This window comes from Alligator mississippiensis, chromosome 7, assembly GCF_030867095.1.
Source record: "Alligator mississippiensis isolate rAllMis1 chromosome 7, rAllMis1, whole genome shotgun sequence".
In the NCBI taxonomy this organism is placed as follows: Eukaryota; Metazoa; Chordata; order Crocodylia; family Alligatoridae; genus Alligator; species Alligator mississippiensis.
The window spans coordinates 8949211-8976906 of NC_081830.1; the positions used below are offsets into that span (position 1 = coordinate 8949211).

Consider the following 27696-nt stretch of genomic DNA (forward strand, 5'->3'; position numbering starts at 1 on the left):
GTGGCAGTCTATTCCAAATCTTGGGGGCTCGGACAGTGAAGAAGTTCTTTCCTATGTCCAGCCTGAATCGGTCACAGTGGAGTTTGTGACTGTTCGATCTTGTCATACCTTGGGGGGCTCTGTTAAACAGACATTCCCACAGGTCCTGTTGAGCACCCCAATAAACTTATAGGTGGCCACCAGATCACCCCTGAGCCTGTGCTTTTCCAGGCTGAATAGCCCCATAGTGCTCAGCCTCTCACCATAAGGTCTGTTTTCCTGACCTCTGATCATGCGCGTGGCTCTCCTCTTCACCCTCTCAAGCTTCTCTACATCCTTTTTGCATTGTGGAGCCCAAAACTGGATGCAGTACTCCAGCTGCGGCCTCACCAAGGCCGAGTACAGCAGGAGAATGATGTCCTGGGATTTGCTTGAGAAGCATTTATGGATGCAAGCCAGCATTTTGCTCACTTTACTAGCCGCAGCATCACACTAAAGGCACATGTTCATCTTGTGGTCAACCATGACCGCCAAGTCCCTTTCATCTGTAGTGCTAACCAGCATAGCACTGCCAAGCCTATAAGCATGCTGCAGGTTTTTCCTCCTAAGGTGGAGAACCTTGCATTTTTCGGTGTTGCACACCATCAGGTTCTCATCCGCCCATTTCATGAGTCTGTCCAGATCCACCCTGGATGCTTTACCCCAGAGTTTGGTGTTGTTAGCGAACTTGGCCAGTCTGCTTCTGACACCAATGTCCACATCATTGATGAAGATGTTAAATAGTATAGGCCCTAGGACAGAGTCTTGTGGGACCCCACTGGTCACAGCGCACCAAGATGATTGGCTCCTGTCGACCACCACCCTCTGGGTCCTACCGTGGAGCTAATTCCCCAGCCAGTGGATCATGGTGAGGTCAAAGCCATGTCTTCCACTATCTATCCATCCATCCATTTGACTAGCCCCAGCTAGTCAGTGCCTATCAGGAAGGAGTTGGGCTGGAGACCTTGTGCCAAGGGGCTTAGGCTGCTTGCAGGCCCCTCACACTCCAGCTCCCACCAGGAGTAGAAGAGTCTGTGACAGGTGTTCTGAAGTCAGCAATAGCAGACTGAGAGCCAAGATCCCTGGATTCCTCATTCTGATTACAGGAGGGGAGCAGGGATCACACGGTGAGAACAAGAGGGCTGGGAGTGAGGACTGCGGCAAGCAAGAGTTACCCTGAATTCCCTCCCACAACCTTTTGGAGTTTGCAGGTTCTGGAGGAGATCAGTGGGCAGTGTATGGCAGGAACAAATGCGATTCTATCTCACCGACCCTGCTATTTATTACCTTTGCTATAAAAATAATTTGTGCAGATGCTGCAGTTCAATTTACAAAGGTAGGTAAGACTCAGTAAATGCCTGGGAAAGACCCACTGCTAAAGTGAGATGAACACAAGGAAGGGATTGGGAAGGGAAAAGGGAGAGCATTAAGGAGAGCTGGAAGAGCAACTGGTTTGGTCTTTCAGATCAAAGATTTTGAGAGAGGAGTGAGGCTCATGGAGACTAACATTAATAAGGGAGAAGGCTTGGAAGGACCTTGTAGGGAAGGTGAGGACCGAGGAATTCAGTGGGATACTAAAGGAGCTGGAGACTCCATAGGGCAAGTGAGGTAGGTCAGGCAAAGATTTATAGGTTCTTAGACGTTAGGGTCGGAAGGGACCTCAATAGATCATCGAGTCCAACCCCCTGCATAGGCAGGAAAGAGTGCTGGGTCTAGATGACCCCAGCTAGATGCTCATCTAACCTCCTCTTGAAGACTCCCAGGGTAGGGGAGAGCACCACCTCCCTTGGGAGCCCGTTCCAGACCTTGGCCACTCGAACTGTGAAGAAGTTCTTCCTCATGTCCAATCTAAATCTGCTCTCTACTAGCTTGTGGCCATTATTTCTCGTAACCCCCAGGGGCGCCTTGGTGAATAAATCCTCACCAATTCCCTTCTGTGCCCCCGTGATGAACTTATAGGCAGCCACAAGGTCGCCTCTCAACCTTCTCTTGCGGAGGCTGAAAAGGTCCAGGTTATCTAGTCTCTCCTCGTAGGACTTGGTCTGCAGGCCCTTAACCATACGAGTGGCCCTTCTCTGGACTCTCTCCAGGTTATCCGCATCCCTCTTGAAGTGCGGCGCCCAGAATTGCACGCAGTACTCCAACTGCGGTCTGACCAGCCCCCGATAGAGGGGAAGTATCACCTCTTTGGACCTATTCGTCATGCATCTGCTGATGCACGATAAAGTGCCATTAGCTTTTCTGATGGCTTCGTCACACTGCCAACTCATGTTCATCTTGGAGTCCACTAGGACTCCAAGGTCCCTTTCCACTTCCGTGCCACCCAGCAGGTCATTCCCTAGGCTGTAGGTGTGCCGGACATTTTGATGCTGTCCCTCAGTGGGATTTTGGTCCAGTTGAAGGAGAGGTAGGAGACAGATAGAAGAAAGCTGGTATAGTGAACAAGAGTTAAGGGAAGAGCAAGAGAAAGTGCTAGCGAAGAGAAAGTATAGGGTTCAAAGCAGAGGCAAAGGCTCTAAAATGGAAGTTGGGTGGGTGCTAAAGAAGGGGATAATCGTAAAGGAAGTGGGGTGGGATGGAGAAACATCTTGGAGGAGACACCAGGTTTACAGACATGGATGGCGAGAAGGACGATGGGGCTGCTAAGGGAGGGAGAGGTGGTCAGTGTGTGAGGTACAACACAAGCAGTGCAGCAGTTTGTCCCCATCCAGTGGTGGACAAGGCCCCATACAGGGGGCTATGTATGGGATATAGTCCTGGCCAACAGAGCTGGCTAGGTCTTCCCCTGCAACAAGATTTCAGATTTCAAACCCCTGAGTCAGATACACTCAGGGCAGACCCTGGTCTCATTCTTGCTCTGGCTCATTCTAGACACACTCCACGACTGATGCAGGTGCAGAAGCAGAATCTGTCGCCCAACAGGAAGGCAGCAGCAGACCAGGCAGAGGTAGGAATTGAAGTCAAAGTGTCATGGACTTTGCCAAGGATCAAAGGAGAAACTTACAAGCTACCGAGGCTCCAGAAAATCCCTGAAACAGATGATGCAGCTGCTGGTGAAAGATTGGTTGTCCTTTCTCGGGTGGTGCAGCGGAGGCCACAACAGATGTTGGGATGGGTGAGTGGTGAATGAAGCGGAAGGGACACCAGCGGATCTTGAGGAGCGTTATAAAACAAATCTTCTCTAATCACGCCTTTCCAGCTGGTCGCTTCTCTTTCCCCTCCCACCAAGACTCCAAGGTGCAAGGCAGGATGAAGATAACCCTGCTTTCTTGCTTTCTATCTCCTTGATTCAGGCCTGAATATCCAGTTTGGAGACCATCAACAGTTTGTCCTAAGATCCAGCCAGTCACTGCAACAAATTTTTTGAATAAGGGCTCTGAACCAGGCAATGGTTTTGCAGGGGAACACGTAGTGGCTCACCCCAGGTGTCCACACCCTTGTGAATGACATGGGCTGCCTCCCCCATCTTCATCATGGCACCCAGGAGATTGAGGATGGTGGGTGGGCTCTTCAACTACTAGAGCAATTTCTTGCCCATAGCTGGAAGATGTCTCTCTCTATTTTGTAGGCCCAGTCCCAGCAGTTAGTGTTCCAGGGTGCAGAAGAGCAGAGCTTGGGAAGGGTTCAAGCTTATTGGGTTCAGTCTTGCTCAGATGCTGGATTTGATCTTAGAGTGAGTGGGGTGAGAGACAGCTGTGGAGGGCTTGTTAGTGTTGTTGTTCTCTTTTTTCATTCCCCGTCCTCTTGGTCTCATTTGCAAGTCTTCACTCCTAGTCCTCTTGATCTCTCACCCTGTGAGCCCCGCTTCCCCCACATTACAAGAGGGCTTCTTTTTCTCTTTCTCATGGGCCACGGCCCTTGCAACAATACAGCAACCTGCTATCAGACAACAGTTAGTCCTGCAGCTCCAGGTATGGCTCAATCAGTGGTATTGGCACTGAAGGTCATGGATTCAGTCCCTGATAACAGGAGTTCAGTAAAGTGCTGATCCCAAGAGAAGGGTACCAATGGGTACTGGCTAAAACAGTCTCACTTCTAACTTGGTCAAAGCTACCTCTGATTTCTTATTTTGAAGGTCATAGGTTCAAGCTGAAACAGTGACCTGTGATGAGAGGCTGGTGGGCTCAGCCATATGGAAGAACAGTTTGCCGTTGTTGCTGTAAGCCAGTAGCACTGTACTTTAACTTAAGTGGCCCATGATATGTAACACTGAAAGTCCCCCTGAAACGCACATGGTATCCTGCAGCTCACCTGGAGAAAAAACCATGATTTTGGCACTGGAGGTTATGGCACTCTTGGGCCTCGAAGCATAGATTTGTCTCCCCAGAACAACAATCTCAGAAGCTGAGGCTCAGGAGGGCTTCAGAGAGCTTGTTGAGATCTCGGGTGCAGGGCTCCTTGTGGAGGATAAAATCCACCCTTTGGTGCTGTCCTGTGAAGATCTCCAGGAGCTGCTGCCTCAGCCGCTCAGTTTCTGCTGGTTTCCGGGATATTTCTTCCTCCTCCCCTTCCTTCTGCTGCCATCTCCTATGCTGCTGCTGCTCTCTGGCAAGCCCCCCTGGGGGCTTCCTGTCCTTTAGCTGGAGAACCTCCGTCTGAGAGGCCGAGAGGGCAGGTTTGGCCAGGGGAGCCCCTCGGCCTGCAAAAGAGTGGCAATTCACGGGCTTGGACCTGCAGGGGGAAATATTAACAACATTTTAGCCTGAACTTCCAGACATCCTGGGTCCTTGCTGTAATTACTAAATGATGTGCCTGCAGTTCCCATGTCTGGTCACCAAGTGGAGGAGGGAGGATAGCATTTTTTTGTGGCCAGAATGTGGCAGCTAAAAAACCCACTCTTACTTAAAAGGGGGGTGGGGAAATCAAAATCCCCTAAAAGGGATTTCTGAACACATGGCATTTTTGCATATAAAGCCCTCCCAAAGCCAGCTGGTCTTGCCTGACCACTCCAGATAGATACCTATGGGTTTTTTTCAGGAATTCATCCAAGGTGGGACCCCCTCGGCCTAGTGGGTCATCTGGAACCATAAAGATGTTGCCCACAAAGGTATACTGCAGCAGCCTGAAAACAAAGGGAAATAAAAGAACTTCTTAATCTCATTCTGGATCAGAGTCAGAGCTGGGCCCTGTGCCTCTTTCCCCACCTTTTGAACAAGTCAGTCCCTCACCATGGGGCCAGTACCCTGTGGAGGGGAAAGGCCACACATCCCAGTTCCCTTGATCCAGCCAACTCCCGCTGCCCTGGCACAGGTCCATATCCTGTTACCAATGTTCCCCCTCCTCACCTCTCTTTGATGATTCCTATCCATTTCTTAGATTCCTGCACAAAGTCCCGGAGTTGGTCATTGGTGACGATGATCCCATTGGTCTCCTCTGCCAGCCTGAGCATGAACCTAGCTCCACAGGCACAAAATGAGACCCCCAGGACATGCTTGAGTACCTGCTTGGCATTCTTGGGTACATTTGGGAGCTAGGATAGATTCTTGCAGTGCTCACAACTGAGCATGAGGTGGCTGCACAGATGATGGCCACAGTCTCCAAAAGTACCACATTACAGGGATAGTAGGACCCAAAGACAGTTCCCTTGTATTACTTTCTCTCCACGATATAAGAGAATCAAGGGGCAACAGCAGTGGGAAAACAGTATGTCCTATTACAGCCTCAGCTCCTGCACTGAGACCTAGAGATGCCCTTAAATTAACCCCTTTCACTGCAACCCCAACCATTTCCTGCCTTCCAGACATCTGCTTATTGCTCATAGAGCCAGGCGGGGCCTTTGCATCACCTGACCCTTGTGGTTTGGAAACTCCAGTTTGGGGGATACCCTGGGAGTGCCCCAGGGTCTATACACCACAACTGAGTCCTTGAACTTCCTTTTAGACTATTCAGTCTGGTTATTAACTGGCTGGGTACCAACGAGCCCTGGGCTCAAGCAAGGAAGAACACATTGATGTGAGGGTCCAAGGAGTGTGACATGGGATTCCCCAGTGGACTCCAGCTCTTCCACCCTTCTCCCACCTGAACCCTAGGCGCTGGTGGGACATCTCAGCCTCACTTTCTATGGGAAAGTCAGGCCTAGTCTTGAGGCCAAATGCAGCTTTCATGCAAGTCAAACCTAGGCCTTGAGGTCTAGTAAGACCCTTGGTGGGAGACGGGATAGAAAGTGCCCCATCGTTACCTGTCATCATAAGACACAATCCGCTTCCCAGCCACCTGCCGTGAGGGTGTTAGGGACAGCAGACTCAGGTCCCGGAGCTGGGTTAAAAAGTGCTGTTCTGTGCAGTGGGGAGAGAGAAAGAAGAAGAGATGGAGTGAGCTGGAGCAGGGCTGAGTCCACGAGGGTGAGAAAGGAAAGCAAGCACCAAGGCATAGAGATATGCTCCCATCCCCATCCCCTGTCTCACCTTTCACCTTGGCATCCTTTTCCATCCTCCACTGTGGCACAAAGACTGTCACCTCCCGGTGTCCACGATCCCAGAAATACTGCACTGCCAGTGCAATTCCCCGACAGGAGAAGAACTGGTACAAGCCATGCCTGCAGGAGAGATGGAAGGGGACAATGAAACCACACCAGCTCCCACCAAGGACATGGGAAGGCCTAGTCAGGCCTGAAGGCCTAAGTTAACTCCCAAAACATCAGGTTCAAGAACCAGAGAACTACCCTGTTCATGAAGTATGTTGAGTGTCATGGAGGTACCCCAGATAAAGTTACTTTGGGAGTTTACTGCATGGCATGCATAAATATTCTCTCAAATTAGGTCTATTATTGGGGTAGCTGGTCTCTAATTGTAGTGAGTGCATAGCTGTGCTCACTTCTATTATGTTCTTGTTATAGTATTTGATACAAATGTAATTTCAGGGCATCTTTATATTTCAGCTAAAGTTGTTAGTGAGGTGATGATTAACTTGAATGGTCCACCTTTACTCTTAGAAGAGTCAATGGCTGAGCATTAGCATTTGACTTGGTTTATGTAGTGGTCCTCCACAAGCCTTGGGTTGGACAGATAACGATGCATTTACTTTTTAAAGGAGCCTAACACCAAGCTGGCCAAACTAACATACAGGAGAGACAGCATATCAGATTGATGAATATGCATGTCTAAAAAGATGCAAGACTGTAGTCTGGTAAACATGCCCCTTTGGGAGGTCAGGAAGTTACTGGAATAGTGTAAGCCCCTTAGAAATGAAGGGGTGACAAATGATAATAGCCAAACTGGCAAAGGTACTTAAGTCTGCCTAAAGAATATAGGCAGACAAGGTTCTTTGGGTGAATCTGATATCTTTTATTAGACCAACTTAAATAGTTGGAAAACAATTATTAAGCAAGCTTTCGGGTTCAAAAACCCTTCGTCAGGCTCAGGAAGTTTCAGCAGTCGGTGTGTGCTCTTCCTGGATGGAATGAAAAGTAAAGAAGCCAGCGGCTGGGCTGGTGTGCACACAAGACAGGTCGTCAGTGAAAATGTAGATTGAGGAGTCAATGGGTGAGAGACAGGCTGGGGAGTTGGGGGTGGGGGGGGAGAGAGAGAACGGGGATGAAAGTGGAGAGATACCTGGGGAGTCAGATGTCAGGCAGGTTATAATGTGTCATAAAACCAATGTCTATATTTAGTCCATGATTTTTAGTATTTTTGTTTTAGGTTGATTAAATGGAGTTGTAGGCTCATCTCTGGGAAGTGTTGTGTAAGTTTCCTTTGAGGAAACAGGTTCCCTTGAACCCGTATGGAAAATCCTCAAACAATTGCAACCCATACTAGAAAGAGACCCTACTCTTAAAAAGATCTTCCCAGAGCCACCCATCCTAGCCTTCAAACAAGCACCGAACCTCTCTAACCTCATCACCAGAAGCAAACTTCCTCAAGCCCAGAACACACCAAAAGGATCCAGACCGTGCCATGACAAGAGATGCAAAACCTGCCAACACATCTCCACCACCCCCACTATTACTACACCCCACAACAGAGCCATCAGCATCCCTGGATCCTACAGCTACAGAAATGTAATATACCTCATCCAATGCACCAAATGCCCTGATGGAAGATACCTAGGAGAGACCAAACAACAACTGCGCACCAGAATGAACGCACACCGGAAATCTATCAAAGACAGAAATACCCAATTACCGGTGGGGGCATTTCTCACAAGAAAACCACTCTCTTTCCAATCTCTCAGTCCTGATCCTCAAAGGAAACTTATAAACCACTTTCCAGAGACGAGCCTATGAACTCCACTTCATCAACCTCCTGGATACTAACATTCATGGACTAAATATAGACATTGGATTTATGACACATTATAACCTTCCTGACATCTGACTCCCCAGGCATCTCTCCACTTCCATTCCCCTTCTCTCTCCCCCCCACCGCCCTCCCTCCCTCCCCAGCCTGTCTCTCACCCATTGACTCCTCAATCTACATTTTCACTGACTGCCTGTCTTGTATGCACACCAGCCCAGCCGCTGGCTTCTTTACTTTTCATTCCATCCAGGAAGAGCACACACCGACTGCTGAAACTTCCTTAGCCTGATGAAGGGTTTTTGAACCCGAAAGCTTGCTTAATAATTGTTTTCCAACTATTTAAGTTGGTCTAATGAAAGATATCAGATTCACCTAAAGAACCTTGTCTGTCTATGTCCTTAGACCAACACGGCTACAACCTACACCCCTACAGAGTATGGCTTTTGTCTCCAGTATTCCCAGGTACTTGGGAGTGGTTGAATCCCCCAGCGAAGGGTTCTGCTAAAGCAAGCTGAGAGGGGGATGCAGGAAACCCTGATGGGAAGTGCCAGAAGTTGCAATGAGACCCTTGAAGCTAGCTAAGGATTGCACCTTTGGATTTAAGAACAGGTCAATGTTCTGGTGTTTTCTTTGGTTTGTTTAATCTTATATTTCTGTCTGTCTCTCATCATATGCTTACTGGTTTCTTATGCTTGTTCTGTTGTTATAAAACCTTTTTATTGTCCTCTTACTGGTTGCCCGTGGAGGGAGTGACTTTTTGGCAGGTGATATCTAGGCTGACCCTCTCCATGGGAATGGGGACATACAATTTCTTTCATAACCCAAAAGTGAGGGGCTACCAAGGATCCCTCACTGCACCTAGAGCATCTAGGTACAAGGGTAGAGTATCTGAGGTGCTGAGATCAGGAGCTATTTCGGAGCAATCTCAGCCTGTGCCTTAGGGAAAGTGGCAGTACAACAGGGAGAAACTTGGGGCTTTTGGGGTCCCCTGTGGAGAGGTCCCCTGTGGAGAGGTCTGTGACACTGATGTCTTTAGGAACCATCATCTTGAGCTTGGTCCTCAGGGCCACGGGCAAGCCAACCTGAGTGTCGTGGCCTAGTCTGGTGTCAAGGTCTACAAAGCTCTGTAATACAATCAAGCAAAAGTTTTTCAGGTCTAGTTTGATGTTGAAGGTCTATGGAGAAGTCATCATTAGAGTCTAAGGATCTTTTCTGGAGGACCCTGGATCAGACAAGTGATTTTGGGCCTGTTCAGTCTTGAAACCTACTGAGGCCTACAAACCCAGTTGTACTTGAGGCAAATGGTCAAGGCAAGCCTAGATTCTCCAGGCCTCATCTAGCTTGGGGGGCTTATGGGAAGATCAAGCTTACTGTTCAAAGGTCAAATTTGGTCTTGAAGAGCTACTGACTAGCCAGCTTTAAGGTGTTGGCACCCTGTCTGGTCTTAAGGCCTATGGATAAATCAAGCACAGATTCTCAAGATTTATTTTGGCGTACATCTACAGAAAAATAAGGCTTAGAGTCTTGGGGCCTACTTGAGTTTGGGGCTGGTACTAAGGCTTCCCAGTAAGGCTGAAAGGTTCAAATCAAGATAGTTAGTGGAGTTTCATTTCACTAAGCTTACTGGCTACCCATCAAGACTCCCAAACTCCACAGCATGTGGGCTGGAAGGGCACACAGAAATGTCAGCTACTTACACCATGGCCACATTGCTGCCATCAATAATGATCCTACGAAGGTTTTTTTTCCCTGGTGTGTTGGCCAAGTTGAGCTTAAAGGGTTTCTGGATAGCCTCCATGAACCGCTGTGCTCCGGTCACCATTGGCACTTGGCCCGTAGGTGCCTCTGCCGGGCGTGGGTAAATGTCTTCAGCTGGCTGGTTCTCTAATATGGGCAGGTCAGCAGTGGATACCTCTGTAGGGAAAGCAGAGTCATCTGGGAGAGGAGGAGGGCCACGGACACCACTGCGGAAAGGAGATCTGTTGTGGGCTTTCCTCCCTGGCTGCCAGTGATGCTGACCCCGGGGAGAGTCCTTGCCATTTGAAATGGCTGGTTCACTTTCATTGTGGCTGCTTCTATGCCCTGGTCCAGCTGCAGCCCCAGCTTCCTCCCAGTGGTCCTCTTTTTCATTGAGCTTCCTCAGCAAATCAGCCAAAGGGGCTCCCCGTGGGATTTCATCCGGGATCTCGCTGAGTGAGTGACCACAATTGGCTGCCGCTGCCTTAATGACCTCTACCAGGTACTCATGCTCATCTTGGGTCATCTCCATCTGTGGAAGAGGCGATACCCCTCTTCCACTGGGCTCCTGGAGAGATATGGTATTATGTTCCTGCTGGGAGGAGGATGCTTGCTCTCTCTCAACCTTGCCCAAGATCCTTGAAGGGGCTTCCCGCACCCCACCTTCCATCAGGACCTTCTTTACCACCTGCTCCTTGTAGCCCATGGTCTTGAAAAAGTTCAGCCTCATCTTGAACTCCTTCTCTGTCCATGATGATGACATGATACCAGTTGACAATTCCTTCTCCTCCTCGATGGTTTCCCTGGGGTGCCTTTCCTTTAGGGATTCCTTCATGCCTGCTGCTAAGCCCAGGGGCTCAGGGGACAATGAATCTTCCTGACACTGCTGGATAGCATTACAACCTAGGAAGGGTTGAGAAGACCTCTTGTAAAGTACTGGTTTTGGAGTGGTCTCCTCCTCAGGCCTACTGAGACTAACTGGAAAATCAGTTCGGTTAAATCCAGTGGACAGATCAAGCCTGGAGTCTTGTAGGCTAATCTGGTCTTGTAGCCTAGTCTGGTCTTGTAGCCTACTGAGGCCTTTGGGAAAATCAAAGTGGTCCTGAGTGTTAGTCAGATCCTGAAGCCTAAAACTACCTGTGGTTTCAGCTTTCCCACCAAGTGGCCAGTCTTGTTTGAATGCCAGTGGGGTCCAGCCCCCATTCTTTTGTTCTCCTTGTTTGACTTCCTCCAGTGTTTCCCGCACCAGGCTGAGCAGCTCCTCTTTCACTGGGGTGGGCAAAATAAGCAGGTCCATGGCATGCTTGTCATTGTGGGACTCTACCAGTTCCCTGAAGGCCCTTTTGACAGTAGTTTCCTGTTCTTCGGGAAGCTTGGGATTGTTTTGATACTTTTTCACAAACTCCTGGATGCGGCTCTGAGCCATCACAACGGCCTCAGCCAAGCCTGAGACCAACAGGGAGCCAGCGCTAAGGAGCAACAGGTTGGCTGAGGTCCCTTGGATGAGACAGCCCAAGAAAAGACCTTGAGCCCCTAAAAAGACACACTGCATGTCCTTTGGATAAGAGACTTTCTCACTCAGTTCAGGGGTGCAGAGACCTTTGATATAATCCTGGAGGAGAAAACATAGGAACAGGTTTAGGACACATTTCACCATACTGAGGGAATGCAGATAGGTTACTGCCCTCTGCCAGGGCACTTGCTCACTATATGCCTATACAGACACTTGCTTACTTGCTTAAAACCACTTGCTTACTACATGTTTATACAGTGCCCAGTGGGATGCAGAGGTGTCCTGGATCCTGCCATATGGGGTGTGCATAGCAGAGGCAGGAGCATGGAGTTGCCATACCAGGAGAGACTAAAAGAGGCTAGGGCTCTCCAAGTTGTAAAGGAGAAGGCTGAGAGGGGAATATGACGGAGGTCTATAAAATCATTAAGGGAGTGGACGAAGTGAACAGGGAATTGTCATTCACCGAGCCCCAGAATATTAGAACTAGGGGACACCCACTGAAATTACTAGGTGACAGATTTAAAACTAACAGGAGAAAGTACTTTTTTATGCACTGTGTAGTTAACTTGGGGAATTCATTGCCACAGGAAATGGTGGAGACAGAGAGCATAGCCAGGTTGAAAAAGGGAAGATATACATTCATAGATGATACATCTGTTAATGGCTATTGAACAGAATGGTAAGAGATGTTTCCTCTGACATGCCTAAGCCAATAATGGTATGGTGGATGCCAGGGAGGGTATTGAATAAATTATGAATTACTTTAGACGTATCTAGTTCAAGGCTCTCCCTGTATGTAATTCTGCCACTGTCGGAGACAGGATACTAGGCTAGAAAGACCATTGGTCTGACACAGCACGGCACTTATTATGTTCTTATGTTTTTAAGTATGTGGCAAGATGGCAGAACCTCAATTTTAGGCAGGCTACACAGACACCCCCATGATGGCAGGAGCCCTCAACTTTGTTCAGGGATTCGATGCAGCACCTGACGGTGATGGACACCCCCACAATCAGATGGTGTGGTCTGCACAGAGCCCAGCAACACTCAGGGAGGGGAGGTTCTGGTTTTGATTGTGGGGAGGGGGCGTCCTGCCTGGACTGTTGAAAGTTATCCCGTTTCAGCTGAGGCATTTGTCCAGCTCCTTATGGACCCTTACGGGCCTTGATCTTGGCTGATGCCTGTAGGTACTAATAATATAGAATATCCATGTATAAAATCCTTGGTTAAATGAAAGTTATGTCGGTTATAGCATCTAGCACAGAACAAGGAAACGAGCCAGGACTGAGGATGCCTCAGTCACTTTAACACTGTTTCTTTGCAAAGATACAGCTTGATATAGTCTTTAACTATGTGATCACAGACTGTTTGTTACCATGGGATCTCAGCCTCCTAGGCAAATAATTGCAGGCAGCCTAAACACAATGTTCATTGCTATTTCCCCTTTTACTAAAACTGGTTGTAAAAGGTATGAAATAATACTCCTCCAGTCCTGATCTGCAGTTCCCTGCTAACCCAGTCCTGGCCTTACTCTCAACCTCTGCTGTGAACCTTTGTTCACGGCCTCCTGTGGTCCCCTTTTTAGGCTTTCTTTTACCAGACCCTCTAAACTCCCGACTTACAGCCTCCTCCTAATATCCCAGCCCTGGGTGCCCCACATCTTCCTATACAATCTAAATAAGGGAATGCAGCAGTAATCAACAGGTGGGCATGAATTAAGTGGTAGGAAAGGGGTATTTTGGGGGCTATCAAAGCTGCCTTTCTCCTACTGTCAGCTTCACACCTATGACACGAAGAAAAAAAAAGGAAAAAATCTGCAGCATAAAATTCCCAGCATCGATGCTGGTAAGAATCGAAAGTAAAAGCTCCAAGGGGAGTGTCCTGAAATGCATCAGCTTCCTGGTATGACATCACCATATCAGGGCAAGGCTGGTAGTGGGGAAAATCACAGAACACAAGAGGAAAGAGGCAGGAGCAGGGGTGGGGGAAAAATCCAGGGTCAGTTCCTGGATAGGTGCATACTGTAGTCCGCAGGTTTGTCATTGCCCTGAAATAGAATAGTTTTCTGAAAGCATACTGTTAGGTTTACAATAATTTGGATTTTTAAGAAGTATTAGCTTTACAGCTGAATACAAGGCATGACCTGTGGCCTAGTAATGCAGCTGACCACAAGGCAGAATGATAGCTAAGCCTTTGCTTGTGTCAAGTAATCATTTTAACTGCAACAAGCATTTTCTGAGTTAAAAAGTGAATCTGTGTCTGTGTGCTAAAAAAAAATCAGCTACAGCTAGAAGTAAGATAAGACAGAGAAACCATTGTTTGAGCTTACTGGTTGTGTCCTTGAGAAGTATCTTCTACTGTGTAAGGTTTTGCTAACATAATGTTACTGTTACTTAACTTTTAGCTTTTAAAAAGTGCTAGTTCAGCTTAATAGAAATATGCTGTTACAAAGATTTGTAGAGCACCGCCCCAAGTATTGCTTTTTGTTAACCATATAGCCTTGCTTTGTTGTAAGAAGTATAAAAGATCGCCTCACCCTTGAGGGGGGCCATTTTGCCTTTTGCTGGCTTTATGGTCTTTGCTCGAGCAAATAAACAGCTGTCTTTCTTTACCCGCGTTGTCTGTCAATCAAATTACAGCTAGACAACGGACCTTAGGGAGATTTCTGCCACCACAATACCACAAAACTGGACCCACCGATTGCAATGTGTCAAGGAGCCATTTTGTACTAGCAACAGGGGAGTTTGCTCTATTGATTTCAAGTTGCTCTGTGGCATACTGATATGCAGATGAGTAAGGTACACATTGTTCCCAGTCCTAATCTCAGCTGTTCTGGAGTCACTCCCTCCCTGCTTCCTTCTCCCCCGTAACTGCAATGGAATCAGGGCCGCATCCTGACTTCCCCTGGGGTAAATCTGGAATCCCCGCTCTTCCTTCCTGAATTCTAATCTCAGCTCCCCATCCTCCACCCTCTGGCATGAATCTGGAATCAGCTGCAGTGGAGACAGGGAATTTACAACAACCAGATCCACAGGATTGTGTTGTAACGCACCCACAGGGCAGTGAGGGATTAAAAAAGCCCAGGGATGTATGCAAGCCAAACCACGTGGCTAAAAAGTACTCGTGTGCATTTTGCAATACATATTTTGCAACTGCAACGCACGTACACAGGCTGTGGTGTGCATGCACGCAAGCGCACACAAAGCACAGACAACGACAAAAAAAAGAATGTGATACGCATATATTGAGGCACAATTGTAAGATACACCCATAGACACTCCCATACACACAAGGTTGTCACACTGGAACTCACACAAAAGATTGTGAGTGTAGGCCTCACTGGAGCATGGATTGCACATATAGAAATCATACAGGGCCTGTAAACAGCATGAATTGAATTAGGCCCTAGTAACAGTATAAGCAATAGACTTTGGTGACCAGAAAGTAGACCCCATATGGCCTAAGTGGAAACTCTGGGAAAGTTAGAAGTGTTAGCTTTTGGGCACCTCAGGAAGACAACGGATGGAAAGCAATGGATAAGATAGGTACAAAACACCCAAAAACCTCCCCACGGGTTCCCCAATTTGATGGGAAGCTGAGAACTGGATGTAAAAGATGTTACCTGAAGATGTTTTAGTGTTTGATGAGAAGTAGGAAGTGACTGCTGTAAACATGGAGTTGTTTCAATCCGTGTATAAAAAGGGGCCTGGGAACCCTAAAGACTTTGCATTGATCTAGGGCTTGTTTCATGAAGATGCCACGTTTGCAAATAACCTGGCCAGCACCACGCCTGAATGGATTATGGATATTAATGTCTAGGCTTATTTGTAGGCAATAAACCCAGAAGAGTCTTTGTTACAAAACCAGTGGTCTACAAGGTCATTTGGAGTGATATACAGCATTACAGACAATACCAAGAGGGAGCCCTCACTGTCCATCCAAGCTGAGGGAGCCTAGCATGACTGGTACTAATACCTTACCCTTGACAGCATATGAGAGACTAACACTGGTGAGCCTGACCACTGATCTCAGTAAGTAAGAAAATACCCTCTCTGAAAGGCAAACAGTCATACACTAAATCCAAGCAATCTGGGACAGACTGCAGAAGTGTAGTGCTGTACAAGTTGCAGGGGAAGTGTTATGTTCACTAAGGAAAGTGGTCAAGCAGCTTTGGAAGGAAATTAATACCTAGTTGTACTATGTGGTAAAAAGGTCAAAGGATGAAAAGAAGATAAATGACGTAAACCCTCCAGACCTGGTGAATTAAAGGTGAATTGTACAGGATGAATGGTAACAGAATGTCAGTGAAGGTGTGAGTTAAGTAAAAATTGTATATGTGAGCTACATAAGAAAATGCAGTACATATTGAAAAATCACTCTAACATTTGCATGCATAATAAATGCTAGTATTTACTAGTCCTGTTACAGGAAGGGAAAACATATCACCAAAAGCTACTTTTATAATTTAAGGTTAATTCAAGACTATAACTCGTTGTTAAAATGTTTTAAATGGAAATTTGATGTTACAATACATACTTTATATGTGTATTCTTCTACTAAACTTATCTATTGGATTCATTAATAAATGAAGTTTGTGGCAGAGCACAGGGTGTCTCTGCCACTTAAGGGCCTGGAGCTGGCAGCCTCCAGGTGCCTGATTAGGGCAGCCATTTTAGAGACATGGGCTGCCTATATAAACAGGGCAGTTTGGCTGCAGGAGGCCAGGCAGCAACATTGCCTGGCTGTAGGGCTGCTGTGAATGACCTGGAGGAAAGGGGGAGCTGCAAGGGGTTGGCAGGAGGCTCCTGGTCCTGGGCATGACCTGAAACTGCACCCTGCCGGGAGTGGGTGGTCTGGTGGGGCTCTCAGTGGTACGGGAGCCCCCAGGAAATGCCAGGCCAGTTACCACCCCGGTGAAAGGCGGGTCGGGGCGCCTTAACCCCTAGCTCCCACCACCACTGGGTGGGTTACCCATGCGTTTGTCAGAGGGCCTAGACGGCCAGTGTTGTGAGGGGCCCAGAGAGGGCAGACCCCGAGAGTGGGAGTGATGTGGGCGTAGTGCTGCGGTTGCCCCCGGGAGGACGGGGAGTAGTGGCACGGTGAGGCCCAGTGACAGAGTGAGTGGCTAGAGAGACCCAGCCCGAAGGGGAGAGTACCCTCGACTGGCCCAAGCTGGGGCCAGGACTACGGTAGTCAAAAGGGCCGGGGGCCCACCGCCAGGGACACCCAAGAGCTGGGGACCTGGGGTCCCGACTGGCCTGGAGGTGGGCCAGGGCCAGGTAGCCGAAGGTCCCGGGGGAACCACACCCGAGAGGGGAACATGGCTTCGGGGGGGGAGGTAGCCCGGATGACGGCGGAGTGGCCGCCTGATAGGAAGGACCAGAGAGGGGTCCTGTTAGGTCGATTCTGGGGCCCAGTGTGGGGCCGGTGATTATAGTAACACCATGATGCCATCTGCGAGACTTGGGCTGCAGTATTAGGGGAGGTCAGAGCCGCAGAGCGCCCCGTGGCATCAGGGCACTACAATGGGCAGCCTCCCGCTTAATTGACATTGATATGTGAATCAATTATCATCAAAGGCGTGGCAGGCGAGATAAGCGGGCGGTTGCCCAGAGACAGGCGGGCGGGCCACGAAGAGCTCGGCCCTGAGTAGGCCTGCTGTCACGGTGACAGGCGGGCGGGCCACAGAATTCGGCCCCAGGAGGCCCCCTGTCACAAAGTTAAAAAAAAGTTTCTTAAAAACCCAAAACTTGTTATCTGTACAGTTTCCAAAACAATTATCTTCTCAAAGTTAAACCAGACCTATACAGAAATGGAATCCTGCTAAAGTCGGATAAAGAAGCTATCACTAGAACGGAAGCAAAACTTTGAATCCAGGGTTTTCCTGTAAAACTAAGTGATCCTCAAGATGCTGTGGGAACATGGACAAGCATTCCTAAAATAGGTCAACAGAATATTTCATTCAACCATAGGAACATAGGCACGTAGGGCTGAAAGAAACAGGGGAGATTATGCTTAGGGGCAACCAACATGGGTTCATTAGAGGCAGGTCCTGTCAGACCAACCTGGTGCCTTCTATGACCAGGTCACAAAATCCTTAGATGCAGGGGTAGCAGTGGACATAGTCTTTCTGGACTTTAGGAAGGCCTTCGACACTGTCTCTCACCACATTCTCATTAAAAAGCTAGGAGACTGTGGCACTGATACCTACACAGACAGATGGGTCACTAATTGGCTGGAGGGCCACAACCAGAGAGTCCTGGTGGCTGGGTCTTATTCAACCTGGAGGGATGTGGGCAGTGGGGTCCTCCAAGGTTTGGTCCTCAGGCCCGCAATGTTCAACATCTTCATCAGTGACTTGGACGAGGGTGTAAAAAGCACCCTGTTCAAATTCGCAGATGACACCAAGATCTGGGGAGAAGTGGGCATGCTAGAAGGGAGGAATAGGCTGCAATTGGACCTAGACAGGTTACAGGGGTGGGCGGATGAGAACAGGATGGGTTTCAACACTGACAAGCGCAAGGTGCTGCACCTGGGGAGGAAGAACCAGCAGCACACCTACAGGCTGGGGAACTCCCTTCTCGTCAGTGCAGAGGCAGAAACGGATCTTGGAGTCATTATTGATGCCAAAATGAACATGGGTCACCAGTGTGGGGACGTGGTCAGGAAGGCCAACCACACCTTGTCATGAATCCACAGATGCATTTCAAGCAGGACTAAGGAGGTGATCCTCCCCATCTATGCGACACTGGTCAGGCCACAGCTGGAGTACTGCGTCCAGTTTTGGGCGCCGCACTTCAGGAGGGATGTGGACAGCATGGAGAGGGTCCAGAGGAGGACCACTCGCATGGTCAGGGGTCAGCAGGGCAGGCCCTACAAGGAGAGGCTACGAGACCTGAACCTGTTCAGCCTCCACAAGAGAAGGCTGAGGGGGAATCGAGTGGCTGTTTACAAACTGGCCAGGGGGGACCAGCAGGCATTGGGAGAGTCCCTGTTCCCCCGAGCACTACCAGGAGTGACTAGAAATAATGGTCACAAGCTGGCAGAGGGTAGATTCAGACTAGACATCAGGAGGCACTACTTCACTGTTAGGGCAGCTAGAATCTGGAACCAACTTCCAAGAGAAGTGGTGCTGGCTCCTACCCTGGGGGTCTTCAAAAGGAGGCTGGATGAACACCTTGCTGGGGTCGTTTGACCCCAGTACTCTTTCCTGCCATGGCGTGGTTGGACTTGATGATCTGCTCAGGTCCCTTCCGACCCTACCAACTATGAAACTATGAAACCTCATAGGGCATTTTTACACATGCAAGTGCCACAGTGCTGGGCAATTTGAAAAGTGCCTGGCACTGCATCACTTACAGTTGTATAAGCGGTGAAATGTGCGTCAGCATGCAGAAAATGGCAGCAGTCCGCTTTTGAACTAAAACACTTTAGTTCAAAAGCACACTACCACCATTTTCTCCGTGCTGATGCACATTTCACTGCTTATACAACTGTAAGCAATGTAGTACCGTGCACATCAGCTCACTAGCGGAGCAGACACAATTAACTGAGTCTGCTCTGACACGCCGGATCTTGGCGTGTCCAGGCACGAAAATGTATGTGTATAGATGTCCATAAGGTCTAGTCTAGCCATCTTCTCAGAGCAGGATCTGACTAAAGTATCCCAGCCAAGTGTCTGTTTAAGCTACTTTAAATACGTTTCCAAGGATGGAGATTCCACAACTTCACTAGGTAGTGTGTCCCGATGCCAGACCACCCTCATAGTCACTTTACTCAAGGACTCTAAATACACAGACAAGAATGTTTTACATGTAACATGAGTATCATAATACTGTACAGGTTTATGAAGAGTTTAGGCAATAACCTAGTTAACATTTGTAGAAAACATTGTAAAAGTTGTGTTAGCTAATATGCACTAGGGAAACTAACTGTAAGATCATAGATGACTGGAACAAGACCTGGAACAGCTAAGTATAAGTAAATAATTCACAATCCAGTGATGTAGCTATGTAGTAATAACAGTCTATGTATCTTCCTCTTTTTAGGTGCTTCATATATTTTTCTCTGTACTTATATAAGCATAACCTTTTTATATTCTGCTTTGTAACAGTCTCATATATTGGAACAGGGGTCAGCAACACTTTCTAGTGGGGTGCCAAAATAAGCCAACTCAGGTTGGAAGTGGGTTGATGCTAGGACCCGGGTACTGCTCATACTTGACCCTGCTGCCTGATCATGGCACAGCATGGGCAGAGTTGCAGTGTGGTGCAGACAGAGCAACCTGCTGCCAAAGTCACAGCTTTGCAGGTCAGATTTGCAGGCCCGTGAGCCATAGGTTGCTAACACCTTTATTGTAAAATTAGAATATCCCAGCCTAACAGCAAATAAATATTTAGCCTGAACATCAAGTTTGCCAACTACATAATATATGCACCATATACTCCACTGTTAACTATCTTCAAGCAGGCTACACCTCTCAACTTGAGTCTGAGACCTAATATTCCCAGGCCTGCTATATGGGCCTACAAATAAATTGGTTAAACTGTCTATGGTTGTACAAGGAAATGTGTAGACCAAAAGTAGATAGAAATGGGGCATGAGCGTGTGGATAGGCACAGTAGAATGGCCGTTCATCAACGTCTAGCCCACCTGTCATCTGCTGTTTACACTTTATGCTTTTCTAGGATGATGGGTAGACATCTTCACCTTAACAAGGACAAAAAAGAGGGCAATGTGGTCCTTACTGGAGGGTTGTAACACAGATACAGCACTCAACGGGTTATGATATACAGGCACACAAGTTTGTCACACAGGCAGACACACAAAAGACTGTGAGATAGACAGTTGTGGCACAAGAGGATGCTGATGTACAGACAAAGTTATCATACATATGCATATTTGTAAGACCCACACATGATTCTGCTCAAAGGCTTGATGATTTTGGGCATTGCAAAGTGCTTAGGAACCATAGGACAGAGGTGGAAGGAAGGAAAGAGGGCATGTATGGCTGGAAAAGCATGTATGGGGATGGATGGGTTATGTGGAGACAGAGAAGAAGAGAAGGGTGCATATAGGAATGGGTAGACATGACGGTGGATGAATGGAGGGGTGGATGCATGTGTACAGGGAGGGAGAGATGGATAAATAGTTGGTGGTGCGCATTTGGGGATGGATGGATGAGTGGAGGAATGTATCATAATAGAGGAAGAGATGGATGAATGGGTACTATGGCGATGAATGGATGGGTAAATGTGTATGGGGTCAGATAAATGGAAGAATGTGCATGTATGGTGTTGGATGGTTTGATGGATCTGTGTGGATTTGGTTGACAGGTTGGAGGGGGAACGAAGAAGTGATCCTGCAAGCCCTTTCAGTTACCTTTGCTCTCTGCAGACTCTCCTTGGATCCCTTCAGCTGCAGCCAGATCTTCCTGGCTCCTGGGGTGGTGTCTTCAGCATTTTGCTTGGTCCCCAGCACGCCTAGTATGTTGAGCTCCACACCAAAGAGCTGCTCAATGTGGGGCCGCTGCTCTGTAACCATGAACTGAGCCTCCTCAGGAACTGTAAACTCATCCAGGGCCCCTGGCCTCATTGTCCTGGTAGCTGTAGGCCAGACTTCCACCTCCATGGTGACTTTCCGTCTGTGTTCACGTCACGCCTCACTTGGTGACCTGAGGGATGGAGAGGAAGAGACGTGGGGTTAGCGAACATGCATTTTTGAGGACTATGACCCATGAAAACTAAAATGAATGAGGGAAGACAAGTGCAGGCCAGTGACTACAAGGACAAACACACACACACAAACACTCAAATACACGTGTGTATTATATATATAATCACTGTCACCAGAGCTACCTCTGGAAGATCCTTGGCATAAAGTGGAAGGATGGTTGCACAAATGAAAACAGCCTCACTGACACTAATACCACCAGTTTGGAAGCGCTGATTATTCAACATCGCCTGCAGCAGAGAGAGTGCTGTGTGTGCAGGCCTGATGTACATTTACTAAAACAACTGCTCTACTCCCAAGCCAGCCAAGGACAAACAACATGCGGGGGCCAGAGGAAATGTTTGAAGGCCACCCTCAAGGCAAACATGAAAAAATGTGGCATTGACATCGCAAGTTGGGAAAAGCTAGCCCAGGACAGGGCAACATGGCGATGCCTTGTGAGAGAAGGTACAGCTTACTTTGAGGAAAACCATCTTGCCCTGGGGAAAGAAAAATGACAGAAATGGAAGGAAAGGAAACCAGGCAGAAATCTATGGTTCATCCCTCCCTTTAATCACCACCTGTGGTGTTTGCCCAGCTCTCAACAGCTCTAGGATCGGCCTTCTCAGCATCAAGGGACATATTTACAACCCTTTCATCTCCATAGTACCCAACCATCTATCTCTTCCTCTACTATGATACGTCTCTCCATTCATCCATCCATCCCCAAATCCACACCACCAACCATTCACCCATCTCTCCCTCCCTGTACACATGCATCTATCTACCCCTCCATTCAACCATCATCATGTCCACCTATTTGGATACACATCCTTCTCTTCCTCTCTGTCCTGTGGGAGTGGTCATCCTTGACCCTGAGGGATCACCACATGTGTGTAAATGGATATCTGTGTATATACACACACATTTCTGAACTATGCACTGCATTTGAAAGCAATCAAGAGCAAGAAGGCAATGATGATTGACTGCTGCTATCAGCAACACTGAAAAGAAAGAAGGCAGGAGGAGTGGCGGGTGATAGGCCGTATCAGTATGTATAAACTCATGTGATGGGGCTGTTGGTTGTAGCCATGTTGGTCTAAGGACAGGGACAAACAAGGTTCTTCAGGTCAATCGATATTTTTTTATTAAACCAACTAAATAGTTGGAAAAAGTAAAAAAAACAATGAAATAGTTGGAAAATAGTAGCCGTGGTGTGTCCCCTGGAGAGTTTCCACCCCAGGTTGTTTGGGTGAATGTGATCGTTTTTATTAGAACAATGAAATAGTTGGAAAAATTGTTCTTTGCAAGCTTTTGGGTACAAACACCCTTCTTCAGGGAGAGTCTCTGCTTTCTGCCCTGTGAGAGCCACTGCCTAAGGAAGGGTGTTGTTCCTAAAAGCCTGCAAACATGGGCGTCTGCGTCGAGGGTGGGTGGGGGCGGGGGGCACTTGCCCCCCCCCCAGTGACCGATCATGCTGACTGGGGGGGGGGCAAGTGCACCATCGCCTGCACGCAGCCTGTGAGGGGTGCACCGGCGCTCTAAGGGGGCGCAAGTCACCCCGGTGCCACCGCTTGCAAAGAACAATTTTTGCCAACTACTTTGTTGGTCGAGGAAAAGAGATCCCATTCACCCGCACAACTGCGTCCACTCCTGGGGTGGGCACTCTCCATGGGGGGGGGCACCACCGCAACTATTTCCCAACTCTTTGGTTGGTCTTTGGACTGTCCCCAACATTTTCTTCTATGTAGTCTGTGTACGACTATTTAGTTGGTCTAATAAAAAAAACAACAGATCCCATTTCCTGAAGGAAGCTCGTCTGCCCCTGTCCAGCGCCCGGCGCGGGGTGCCGCACGGGGACACGAGCGGCGCGGCGGGGGGGAGGCTCGGGCGCTGACGTCACAAAGCCCCGTGATGTCACGCGGCTACACCTTACGCAGCAGTTCCCAGCGCTGCCCTCGGACCCCGGGGAAACTGAGGCACGGGGGGGGGGGCGGACAAGATCCAGCGCCTCGCGCTGCCCTCGGACCCCGGGGGAAACTGAGGCGCGGGGGGGCGAGGGGCGAGGGGACCCCCCCTAGGTCTGATGCCCGCTGCCCCGCAGGGAGGCCGCCCCGGAGCCCCGGTACCCACCGACCGTGCACGGCGCGGCGCGGCGCGGCGCGGCGCGGCGCGTCCCCCGCGGCACCACCGTCCGCCCTGCTCCCGCGCGGCCCCGCTGGCTCCGCCGCCGCCTCCACTTCCTTCCCGGGCAGCGTCACTGCCTCCGCCGCGCCCGCCCCCGTCCCCGTCCCCGTCCCCGTCCCCACCCCACCCCGCCCGCACGGCCCGGTTACTCTGATAAAAGACATCACATCTACCCCCGAAAGTCGGTGCGACTGGGATAAAGTCAAGGCTGCCACCAGCACCGCCCCTGCCCGCCTCCAAGCGCTGCCCCGGCTGCGCTGCGCGTCCCCCCGCGGCCCCCGAGAGGAGCCCGCTTCCCTCCCGCCGGAGCAGAGCAGGGGAATTCCAGCTGGTGACACGGGCCTGACGGAGACTGGCCCTGCCAGGCGGGGCAGGGCTCCCGGGCTCTCCCCCTCTCCTCTGCCCAGAGGATTTCTTAGTGGGGTATTTTTTACAGCACCAACTACGTAGCTGGGATAAAATTAGACAAGGGGGGTTGTTTGTCTCTGATTACAGGAGCTCTGAAGGAGAAGGAAGTGGGGGATGCGTTGGCGGGCGGGCTCATTTCCTGCTCAGCCACCCCCCTGGACCAAGACTGGGGCCTCCACACAAATATTGGGTTCCCCATTGGGTCGGATACTATTATATCACCCCTCACAGTGACTGGAGGGCCCACGGTGCTGGATGCAGCATAGACCCATCCCCACATCAAGATCAGGGTCCTTACTGTGTCAGACCCGGATCCCCGGTGTGTGAGGCACCGCCCAGAGCCCCCACACAGCTGAGATCAGGGTTTCCAGTGTACTGCGTGCTTCACAGACTCACCTGCCCCGCAACTGGAATTGTCCCCAGGGTGCTGCATAGGTCCAACATCTCCCTCCGACACCTGGGATCGGGTCCCCAGTGTGCTGGGTGCTATGCAGATCAACAGACTGAAAGAAAGGCCCTGCCCCCAAGAGCTGACTGTTTAAATAGACAGATGGTGGGAGAAGAAACCAGGTCACAAGGAGGTAAAGTGACTTTCCCAAATCACATAGGCAGTCAGTGGCAGAGCTGAGAGCAGAACCCAGGTGTCCAGGGTCCTGATAGATTTCCCCCTCCCACTGCTTCCCTCTCTAGCTATTGCTCTCTATATTTTCATCTCCTTCCTACCCAAACCATACCCTGGTCCTCCTTCTGCCCTGCCTTAACCTCAGTGAGAAATTACCTTCATGGAAATGCAGCCAGCTCTGGGGTGGGGCAACTGGGAGGAGTCTCTCACTGAAGTGGTGGCTTGCCCAATGTTGAAAAACACCCAGCTTTGGGGAGAGACAGGCGAATACTAGCTGCACAGCATGTGTGTGTTGGGATGGCTTCCCCAGCCCTGAGATGCAATTGGTTCCAGGATGGACCTGTGGGGTTTTCACAGCAGCAGTTCACAGTTTGGTCATCTGGTGAATAAATGCAGCTGTCTCTGGGGTGGTGTAGCTGCCCGGCAACTTGAGGTGAGAGGGGATGGAGGATTCGGCAGCCCACTGAAACCACCGTGGGGCCTAAGGAGGTGGAAAGGAATCTCTGGAGGAAGGATCTTGAAAAAGAATTACCATTTTTGGGTTCCCTTTCTGTCTGGGCCCCAGGTGGCCTCCTGGTTTGCCCATGCCTGTCTGGCCCTGATCCTTCCTTCTAGCTCTGTCCTCCCTACAGAGCCCTATGCCTTGCAGTGTCACAGCACGCTTAACCCCTCCACATACTCCCTGTACCCTCTATGGAGACCCTGCCCTGTCTCTGCAGCACGGCAGCCTCTAACAACACAAGTTTTTATTGTTGACTTCCTCATTTCTTCCCTTGATGCATGCCTTGGAAGCTAGCGCCATCTCCTGAGCACTAACTGCAAACCTCGAGCTGGGTCCAAAACCAGGCACTGGAGCCTTTGAGCTGAATGCTGATTGACAGGCACGGAGCTGGTGAGCAGAAAACTAGGGTAGATGGGCCTGTTACTTGCATTTGATACACGAAAGCTTCTTTTTCCTGTTTGTATATATATTTTTTATGATTTGTCACTTATTTCCTACATATTTTCCTGTTTTCTGGCAGATCAACATGCTTCTGGTGATACATTTCCTCTCGACATGAAGCAGTAGAGCAAGAAGGAACTGTTTGCATTTAAATATGAGTTGATTTCAGAATCTGGGCCAAACTAGAGACAGTTGTTGCCCCTTGCTCCTCAGGATAAGCCAGTAGGAACCATGCCATCCTGGTGCCCCCTTGACTTTCTGAATCAAAATCAAATTGGCCAAGTAATCTAACAAACAAACAAACAAAAAAAAAAAAACACCGAAAAAACTTAGAACTGGGGAAAATATATCATGGCATAACATTTTAAGGATCAATACTGAAAATGGAACTTTTTTCTTGTAACATCTCTGACATTTTAATAGCAGGCCAGCTTTTCCAAATGGCCTCATGCCTCTGAAATTTCTCATCAGGAATAGGAAGCCCCTGTTTTAACATATAAAATAGAGGTGTCGCAGGGCACCTCGGTGCCTGCTCCTAGAGAGGAGAAACTGCCAGGGAGAGAGAGAGAGCCCTGGCAGGTAGTAACCAGCCCAACTGAGGGTTGCCAGGGTAACAAGCACAGCTGCAGGTTGCCGGAGCAACTAAGGGGAGCCAGCTGCCTGTAGGAGGCGGGGCCTGGCCCTTATAAAGCCCAGGGCTAAGGGCAGGCTAGCAGTTCTCTGCCAGCAGTCAGAAGGGTAGGAGCTTGGGGTGAGCAATGCAAGACCTGCTCTAGCTGAAGGAAGGAGGGCAGCTCTGGGAGGATTGAGCACTATGGTTTATCCTGGTGGCTTGGAGTTAAGTTGTTACAGCCAGAGAGTGTTATGTTTGAGTTATAGCTAGGAGGCTCGAGTTTATGTTTGTGTTCAGGCTTTGTTATTACACCGGTGGTTTGGGTGAGGCTATAGGGGTTGGAGGAGGCCTCATAAGGACCTGTCGTGGAAACACGTGCAGCATATTTTTGGGTCAGGTCAGCAGAAGCTTTTATTTAAAAGAAACTATGGCTGTAGGGGGGATTCTAAAGTGACATGGATTTCTCAAGCACTTGAAAGGGTCCCCCCCCCCCCCCCCCCAACAAAATCAGGAGGCTTATATACTTTTTAACAGTTGTTTACAACTTGCGTGATCATATAGTAAATTAGCATGAAAAGCGGCTATAATATTATTTTATTATCTTTTTGTTGTAATCAGGATCGGAACTAACGGGGGAGGCAAGGTTAGTTCACAAACCTCCTTCTTGCACCTGGAAATCAGATTTATATAAACTTTTTTGTTATCTTTAAGGCTGCGGTGAGCGAAGCAGTTGTAGAGGAGTTATAAAGAACAAACACTTTTTTTTTCTTATCTATTCTACTATACAGAGCCAGCAATTTTCCACAAAGTGGTTATGTCATCTTATAACTGAAATAATCAAAGTTTAAGGCATATTTTTTCTGATTCCACAGACCCCATAGGGGTGGGGTGCCCTAGCGCCAGTGAGGGCGTGGTACTCATAGGGGGCTCATGGAGTGTGAGAACCCCGGCGCCAGTGAAGGCGCAACTGGCGGTGAGGAGCGCAACCAGTGGGTTGCGGGTGGGGAACAGAGACCCCGGATTGTATGCGGGGTACGTAGACCCCCAGCCCCGGAGAGGGGCGGCTTTGAGAAGCCCCAGCGCGGGCATGACGAGCCCCAGAAGGGGACACCACTAGGGAGCTCTAGCATAAACATGGCGAGCCCCAGAAAGGGGGAGCATACTCTAGAGGAGCCCAGCATGGGCTCAACGAGTCCCTGAGAAAGGGGGGGGGGGACTATTGAGAAGCTCAAGGTGGGCACGGTGAGCCCCGAAGACGGGGAGCGCCATATTAGGAAGCCCAGGACGGGTGCAACAGATGCCAGCAAGGGCGTCACTTGTGGGGTGCATAGATCCCAGCCCCAAAGAGGGACACTCTTAAGAGCCCAGGTTGGGCACAGCGAGCCCCGGAGAGGGGGCGGTATTATTGAGGGGCCTGAGACAGGCGTAGTAGACCCGGTAACAGGCCTGCACTGCAGAGAAACCCAGGACAGGGGCAGGGTGCTGCGGTGGTCCCCGGCAAAGGGGGATAGCAGCGCGATAAGCCCGAGGGACAGGGTGCTGCGGTGGTCCCCGAGAAAAGGGGATAGCGGCACAGCGCCCAGAAAAGGGGGAAGCAGTGCGGTGGGCCTTAGAGACCGTAGGGCCCGATAGGAAGTCCCAGAGTGGACAAGTCCCAAGGAGGGACAATATTTTAGAGAGAGAGCCTGGAGGGGGCACACCGAGGACCCC

The 27696-nt window shown here is 49.4% G+C and overlaps 1 protein-coding gene across 4 annotated transcripts; it reads right to left on the bottom strand.

The window, feature by feature from the left end:
• Window positions 1-1275: 1275 nt before the first annotated feature.
• Window positions 1276-25101, bottom strand: KHNYN (KH and NYN domain containing). 4 transcript variants are annotated; one of them, XM_006266907.4, is made up of 9 exons: window positions 24587-25101; window positions 24205-24342; window positions 20884-21175; window positions 9950-11601; window positions 6423-6553; window positions 6197-6293; window positions 5304-5411; window positions 4979-5080; window positions 1276-4689 (listed from the first exon to the last, which is right to left on the bottom strand). In XM_006266907.4, exons 3-9 carry the CDS (start codon window positions 21130-21132, stop codon window positions 4356-4358), a joined length of 2673 nt encoding a protein of 890 aa, XP_006266969.1. In that variant the 5' UTR covers window positions 21133-21175; window positions 24205-24342; window positions 24587-25101; the 3' UTR covers window positions 1276-4355. The 4 variants fall into 4 exon arrangements, with proteins under 4 accessions (XP_006266969.1, XP_014462520.1, XP_019343319.1 ...); XM_014607034.3 differs by lacking the exons at window positions 24205-24342; window positions 24587-25101 and adding an exon at window positions 23574-23676; XM_019487774.2 differs by lacking the exons at window positions 24205-24342; window positions 24587-25101 and adding an exon at window positions 23351-23457.
• Window positions 25102-27696: the final 2595 nt, after the last annotated feature.